General features: G+C 40.7%; 1 protein-coding gene across 1 annotated transcript in view; it reads left to right on the top strand.

Moving 5' to 3' along the window:
* LOC143283513 (uncharacterized) overlaps window positions 1-8,606 on the top strand; it is a 67,195-nt gene that overhangs the window by 28,337 nt on the left and 30,252 nt on the right. Inside the window, exons 9-10 of the mRNA XM_076589757.1 lie at window positions 3,528-3,726; window positions 7,256-7,463. Of these exons, the coding sequence (XP_076445872.1) occupies window positions 3,528-3,726; window positions 7,256-7,463 (407 nt within the window). The remainder of the gene's footprint in view (window positions 1-3,527; window positions 3,727-7,255; window positions 7,464-8,606) is intronic.

Genomic DNA, 8,606 nt, shown 5'->3' with positions numbered 1-8,606 from the left:
TGTGTGTGTGTGTGTGTGATGATGCCTTGAAGCTTTGATGTTTTTATGATTTTTAGAAAGAAGAAGAAAAACAAACCTGACATGCGTGAGTACTTGCTCATGTTACTCTTTGATAAGTGGAAACAAAGAAACAAAGAAACAATGTAACAGATTAAAGTTGGTGACTGAAGGTGGCTCTCAGTCCTGTCTGCTGGTGTGAAGAGCTTTGTACAGTGTAGGGTTACTTTGGACATTGTTGCTGTGACCCCAATTCTTCTCTGAGTGTTCTCTGTCTGTCTTGTCGTCTGTCTCTTCTCTGTCTACCCACTTGACAACCATGGAGTAGCTCCCTTTCAAGCGCCTGATTTGTTTGTGTAACTCTGCCCTCTGGGTGCTTTTATAAATGAGAGAGAATCTCTCATGTGTGAATGGGTATTGTGTTTGGCTGTAACTGTAAGGGTGGGTATGTGTGTGTATGTGGTGTTAGAGTGTGTGTGTGTGTGTGCTTGTGTGCGTGTGTGTGTTTGTGTGTGAGTGCATGTGTGTGTGTGTGTGTGTGTGTGTGTGTTAAGGGGGTGTATGTCGGGGATGGTGGGTTGGGGGATGGGGGGCAGGCGGAACAGGAGGGTGGTTATGCCTATGTCAAGAGAAGAAAGCTATAGAATATATCTCAGCACAGCACAGCACTGTTTGGAGCAATACAGTCAATACAGAACAGAACAACATGCTATAATACAGTGCAATGCAATACAGTGCAATATGATGGTATACAGTGCAATGTAACACAGTGCAATATAATGATATACAGTACAATGCAATGTAACACAGTGTAATGTAATGATATACAATACACTGCAATACAATACCACAGAGCACAATATGATACAATGCAGTGGGTACAATACAGCACAATGGAACCCATTTACCCACTCCAGCTGTACAGTTGCTCTGGCTTTCTCTCCTTCTTCTCTTTTACATGTCAGATTAAGTGTGATGGAACTCCAGTTTTTACAATACAATTTTGACAAGAAAATGAAATGAAGTGGTGCTGATGAGGTTAGTCCTTTATACCACACATCCAGAGTCTTGTTGTGTGTTCCATGTGATGCTGGCACTGTGAAAGATAAGGAAAGAAATGTATGTGTTCCCAGAATTCGGTAGTAAACCAAGTACACCAGCAGACAGAAAAAAATTGAAAACAACAACAACAACAAAACAACAAACATGGTAGGCACTGCACTGTGGTGAGGCTTTCTCCTCGGGGAGAGCAGCTCATACTTCACATAGATAATCCAGTTGTGTCAGAATGTGATACAATTCAATACAATGCAGTACAATACAGTGCAGTACAATACCAATACAAAAATGTGTGTCATGTTCAGCATTCTTACTCTCCAAGCTAAGAAACGTCAATACATTACTCCCCTACATGCTTCCCCTCTCTGGCCCCCCATTCAAGCACGAATACAATACAAACTCTCAGTCCTTTGTCACAATGTCTTCACTGATACTTGTCCTGTCTGTCTTTTGGATCTACTTTCTGTCTGTTCACCATCCAGACAACTCCGTTCTTCAAATGACATGCACACGCTGTCTGTTCCAAAGATTCGTACAAAAACTTACGGCGAATGTTCCTTTTCTTTCGTTGCACCTAAACAGTGGAATTCACAACCCTCACACCTCCATTACACCCCAACACCCGCATTCAAGAGAGCACACAAAACATATCTTTTGAAACTGTACTTTTCTCACTGAAACTTTTCCTGCATATGCTTGCTGTGATCTTATTGCCAGTTGTGCTCTTTGTGTTGATTGTATGAATTTGTGGTGATTTTTTTTTGTTTTTGTTTTTTTTGGTGTGTTTTTGTTTTTTTGTTTTGTTTTGTTTTTTGTTGTTGTTGTGATGCTGGTTCCTTAGTTAGTGCTTATTTTTTACTTTGAATGTGATGTGCCTGTTTTGCTGTGGTTTGTTCCTGTGTGATTTAAGACTGTGATGGTGCCTGTATTGATTTACATATTTTTATGTTACTTAGTCTTAAATATGCATGTTTTAGCCAATGTCACGTGAGATTGTGTTGCCTTTGTACATATTTTTTTATGTCACACAGTCTTAAATTTGTGTATTTTATTGAAAAGCGCAGTGAGTCCCATCTGAGATGGGGGGTACTGCACTATATAAGCCTGCATTTTATTATTCATTATTATTTCTGTCATTGGTGAATCTCATGGTCAGCCCCTTCCTGTCTCTCTGTCACTGCCTTCACCCCTACACCCCATCTCACTCAATACCATCTGCTTCAGATCCAGTCTGTTTCTGTGTTCCCAGATTTAAACACTTCACACAGTCTGTGGTGAAATAAAAGGTTACTGTGATGAGTCTATAAAAAACTTACAAATGAAGAAGATCAACAAGAAAACATGGGTTGTGAAAAAAGACTCAACTTCTTTGACCAAAAAAAAAAAAAAAAAAAAAGAAAGAAAAAAAAAGGAAAAGATCTTTTCTTCTTTGACTCAGGACCTTGCACTTGGATTGAGCTTTGTCAAACTTTCACTTTGTTAAATCTCTGCACCTGAGCTCTAGGAAGTGTGACCTTAAAAGCTACCTCTTTCCAAAAGAGCTGCTCCCCCACCCCTCTCTCTTTCTGGCCTACAGTTTCGTAAGCCTTCTCCCTTTCATACCCCTTATTTTTCACCTCTCTGAATCAGAGCTGTGCATGTGAATGACTGGTGTGGAAGTGCCTTGATTTGTCACAGCACAAAAAATTCAGGGCTATGTAAATGTAAATGCTGTTAGTGTTGTTATTGTTATTATTGCTGTTAGTATTATTATGATTATTATTATCATCATTATCATGATTATGATTATACATATTATGATTATTTTGATTATTGTTTTTATTTTCTACTGTTTTTTAATTATCATTATTATTTTCAATATCATTTTAGTAGTATTTATTATTATTATCTTCACTATTGTTATTATCGTAACTGTTGTCATTATCATCGTCATCAACTTTTTTTTGTACATGTATATTATTATTATTATTGGCTTTTTTTGGCTTTTTTTTTTTCATTATTAAAATTTTTGTCCCTTGCATAGAAGGTTATGTTTTCTCTTCCATTTTTCTCATCGCTTTTCATCACCATAACATTTTCATACTGCATACCATATTAGTACAGCAAAAAGACAACTTTTTGACACATTTGGCAATTGCGACACATTTCAAAGTAACAGTTTGCAAAGATGATTATTATTTATTCATTTGTTTATTTACCTATTCATTTATCTATTTTGTCATCCTTTTCAGAGACACATCGGACACAAACGACGCAGACGGCAACAACACGGACAATGATGTGTTGCAAAGATGGTTATTGTTTATCTGTTTATTTACCTATTTATTTATCTATTTTATCATCCTTTTCAGAGACACATCGGACACAAACGACGCAGACGGAAACGACACGGACAATGATGTGTTGCAAAGATGGTTATTGTTTATCTGTTTATTTACCTATTTATTTATCTATTTTATCATCCTTTTCAGAGACACATCGGACACAAACGACGCAGACGGCAACGACACGGACAATGACGTGTTCCGGTCTGGCTCGGAGTCGCCGCAGTACACACTGCCGGTCATGCCTGATGCCAAGCAGCGCAGAGCCACTGTGAGCGGGGGGTCGCCCACCTTTGAACGTAACTCACTCATGGTGGATGACCCGGTCATTCGCCCTAAAACACAGGTAGCACTTCGGTTGTTTTTATTTTATGATAATGTTGATGGGGTAAAGTCCCACTTGAGCATCCTAAATTCAGCTCCAGGAATTTAGGATGCTAAAGTAGGACATTAAATGATGATAATAATGATGATAATGATAAAATGATAATGATTATAATGATAATAGTAATGATAATACATTTATACAGCACTTTCAAACCTCTTGAAGTGCTTCACAATAATATATCTGAATGATAATGATAATGTAATGCATTTATATAGTACTTTCAGACTTCTTAAAGTGTTTCATAATAACATGTCTGTCAAACACACACACACACACACACACACACACACACACACACACACACACATATGCACGCTCACATGCATGCATGGAAGAACTAGCTGTTGATCATATGTATATAATACAGATACAGGATGGAAGGCCTCAGTTTTCTAGAGACTGCTTAAAATTGAGCAGTGGCCTAGTAGAAATGTGCATGACTGGCTACAAGTCAAGTGTCTGCAAGTTTGTTGGATTCCCACATCAGATAGGGATTTTTAATCCCTCTTCCACTAGATCTTGAGTGGTGGTCTAGGTACTATTCTCAGATTAGACAGTAAACCGAGGTCCTGTGTGGAGCATGTCTTCAGCACACGTAAAGAACTCACAGCAACAAAAGGGTTTTTTTTTCTCATGCATTTAGTATATTGATTTGTGTACTAATTCATTTTTATCTGAAACTGAACATGACTATGTGCATAACATGATGGTTTAGAGCAGGTTTTTTTGTCTGTGATATGTCACCAGCCCTGATATGACAGAATGTAGTCTGTAAATGAGTCACACACTGTGATGATGATGATGATGATGATGATATGGATACTTAGGTAGCACCTATCCTCAGTCTGAGACCAAGGTCTAAACGCTTTACAAACAGGATCATTTGCACAGCAGGCTGCCCACCTGGGTAGGGCCGACTGACGGCAGCCATTGGGTGCTCATCATTCATTTCCTGTGTCATTTAATCAGATTTCAGGCACTCACACATACACACTCAGACAAACATGTAACATTTTACGCATCTGACTGTTTTGTTTATTTACCTCACCATGCAGGCAGCCATACTCTGGTTTTGTGGGTGTGCATGCTGGGTATGTTCTTGTTTCCATAACCCATGGAACACTGAAATGAATTACAGGATCTTTGATGTGTGTATTTTATTTTCTGCATACATATACACATAAAGGGGGTTCAGGCACATGCAGGTCTGCACATATGTTGAACTGGGAGATCAGAAAAATCTCCACCCTTTACCCACCATGCGCCATTTCCGAAATTTGAACTTGGGACCCTTGGATTGAAAGTCCAATGCTTTAAAAACTCGGCTGTTGTGCCCGTCATGAAGGAGGTGGTGGTGGTAGGGCTTTGAGTGGCTGGTGTCAGCCTCTGCTTTGACAGTGAAAATGAAACTGCTGGGAACAAGGACAGGAAAAGAATGATGTGTGAAGAAGGAAGAGAATGAAGCACTGCCTTAATCAGTGGCTGTTTGCAGGGTGTGAAGTGTTTGTGTACACTCTCATCTTCTTCTTCATCGCCCTTTGTGTCATTGTTTCAGTGGTGCAGACCTTTGTCACTGTAGGATGGTCTGGTGTGTGTGTGTGTGTGTGTGAAGGTTTTTTTTTTCTTGGGTCTTTCTGAGGAAGGACATGAATGAGTCTGTTCATGGAGGATGAGGTGTGATTGTTGTGTGGACATTAAAAAAATATTTGGTTGCTTTTGTTGGTTGTGGTGGTGGTGGTGTGTATGTGTGTGTGTGTGTGTGTGTGTTTCAATGTGTGTGTGTGTTGTGATGGTGGTGGTGGTGGTGTGTGTGTTATAGTGGTGGTGGTGGTGATGGTGGGTGTATTTGTGTGTGTGTGTGTGTGTGTGTGTGTGTGTGTGTGTGTGTGTGCTAGTGCATTTGTTTCATTGTCAGTATCAGAGTGGGTTTTCTTTAGAATTTTGCCAGGGGCAGTCCTCTTGCACAGATGTGCATAATTATATGCTTGTACATGTGCATCACACATGCTTGTACATTGATATATGTGCATGTCAACAGCCATGTGCATGTGTTCAGAGCAAAAAAGAACATTGTCTTGTGCATTATATTGAGCAGTTTAAACTCAGCTATTTAGAACTCACCGGCTGTTTCAGGCATGTATAGGGGTTGTGTTAAAGAGGGAAAGCTCTTATCAAACTGTGTCACATTGCTTGTGATTCTTGATGCTTTTGTCTAACTGGCTGTAGGTGTTTTGTAGTATATTTCTTCACTTTCTCTTTCCTGGAGTGTCCTTCCTTTCTCTGTGTCAGTGCAGTGTTTGCTCTGTCTTGTGTTCTGAGTTGGTAGAAAGGAATGCTTGAAAATAGAACTTTTGATAGGAATGCTTGAAAATAGAACTTTTGATGATGTTAGTGCTTGTTTGCCTGTAACTTTCTGCTGAACATGATTCAGAGAAAGACAAGACACGACAAGACAAGACAGAATTATTTATTTCCGAGGATAACAGATAAGCACTGGTGTGCTTTTTTCATCCAGTACCATCCCTGTTTAGGGTCTACTGTACACTGCATGATGTTTAGAACATATAATGATATAAGAAACGCACTCATCATAATATAAGGATGCACAAGTATACAGATAGGCAAATACACAGCAGTAATGGAAGATGAGTACTATAGCAAGGGAAGCATATTATATGGACTGGACAGAGAGACAGACACAGAGAGAGAAAGGGGGAGGGAGGCAGACAGAAACTTTGGCAGCGGTGAAAACTAAAAAGTATGAAAGTTGTTTTTTTCTGGGAGAGATTACACACTTAAAGCATGCACATGCAATACACGTACTCACACACATATATATTATGCCCTGATAAAATAATACAGTTTCATGTAGCGATACAGAGATTTTCACATAACACTGCAGTGTAACTTATCTACACAGAAAGACAATGTCACACAACGCTACAGACATTGTAACTAAAGTAACAGAAAGACAGCATCACATAATGCCACAGACAGTGTATTAAACTGTACAGATAACCAGTGTCACATAACGTCACAGACAGTGTAAATTAACTGCACAGAAAGACAGTGTCACATATCACTACAGTGTGACTTAACTACACAGAAAGACAGTGTCACAGAACAACAGAGTGTATAAAGATAATGTAATGTAACAACACAGAGAGACAGTGTCATGTCACAAGACAAAAGGACCATGACACCTGACGATTCAGAATGACAGTGCATTGAAAGGGATCACAATACAACAACACACAAGGACCTTCTAATGTAACGATACAGGAAGACAATGTCACGTATCAGTACCAGCAGACCATATCCTGTTGAGTTTTCAAGCAGCTGTTTTACTTCTCCGGGTATTGCTGAAGGCGAAAGACATAGAAAGTGTCATGTTAAGAAGTGCTAGTTGCCGGACTAGTACCAGGTGTGTGTGTGTGTGTGAAGAGGAAGTAGAGACGGGGCAGTGGCACCCTCTGTGTGCCTGCAGGCGGTGAACAGAGCGCCGCGTGACGCCCCGCTGGCGGTGCTGGCAGCCTCAGAGAACAACCTGCAAGGCCGGGGGGGCGGGGAGGAGGAGGGGGGGCGGCGCAGGGGGGACCTGGTGTGGCGCAAGACCAGCAGCGAGAGCAGCAGCGGCCAGAAGGGGCCCTCCGAGTCAGAGATGGAGGACTCCGTGTTCTCCTCTGACAAGGAAGGTGAGTGGTGCAGGGGTGGGGAGGTCAGTTTCAGTTTCAGTGTCAGTTTCAGTGTCAATTTCAAAAGGAGGCGTCCCTGCTTTTGGACAAATCCATACACGCTACACCACGTCTGCTAGGCAGATATGCCTGACCAGCAGCATAACCCAATGTGCTAAGTCAGTCCTTGAGTGCATGTATATATATTTATGTACCTCTCGGAGTGGATTTCTTCTGCAGAATTTTGCTACAGAACAACACTGTCATTGCCATGGGTTGTTTTGCAGAACACCAAGTGTGAGCTGCACACGGGACCTTGGTTTATCATTTCTTCCGAATGACTAGATACTGGGAGAAAAGATGAAAACAGGATTTGAACCCCAACCCTCATGGACTGTATTGGCATATAAACATCTTAACCATTCTGCCATGCTCCTCCATTTTATATGGATATGGGGAGGTCAGAGATGGAGGACTGTGTTCTCCTCTGACAAGGAAGGTGAGCAGTGGAGGGGGGTAGTTTCCAAGGGAGATGATGTGACCGTTGATGTCATCAGGCATTTGTAATCTCGTGTCACATTCCTCAAAAAGTTGTAGTGTTTGGTGACAGATTCACCCACAGGAATGGAGTATGGTTGCCTAAATGGTGGTCCTACAAGTTAAGTCCACTCATAGATAGGAGTGAAAGCCCAGGACTGCAGAGGAAGAAGAAATAAAAGATTTCTCTTCTCTGGAAATAGGGGGAAATGTGGATCACAGTGAAACAGATCCATTTACCTGTGTATAAATCCATCTCTTCTACTCACTCTCCTTCTGTCAACATCATAATTCAGCGCTTACTGTTTTCTTGGAATCAGCACTCACTTCTTTCTCTTCCGCTGCATCAGTGGGCTGCATCCCACATGTCTGTTGTTAAAAGTTTTTTGGGTTTTTTTTATGTAATGACTGTTTGTACCCCACTAGTTAGGCTGCTGTTCTCCATATTCTGAGGCCAGTGCCCACCAGACTCTAAAGACTAATGCTCACATTACACTGAAGGTAGTTCTTGAACTGCAGTAGCTTTCATTATAGTCTTCAACTAACACTCACTGTAGTCTTCAGGCTTATATTCGCCAACTTTTCAAACTGGTATTTGATATGCTTTTCAGACTTATGCTTACTTTT

The sequence above is a fragment of the Babylonia areolata genome, chromosome 6 (genome assembly GCF_041734735.1).
Source record: "Babylonia areolata isolate BAREFJ2019XMU chromosome 6, ASM4173473v1, whole genome shotgun sequence".
Lineage (NCBI taxonomy): Eukaryota > Metazoa > Mollusca > Gastropoda > Neogastropoda > Buccinidae > Babylonia > Babylonia areolata.
The sequence above is the reverse complement of the archived record's forward strand: the minus strand, read 5'-3'. Positions and strand labels throughout refer to the sequence as shown.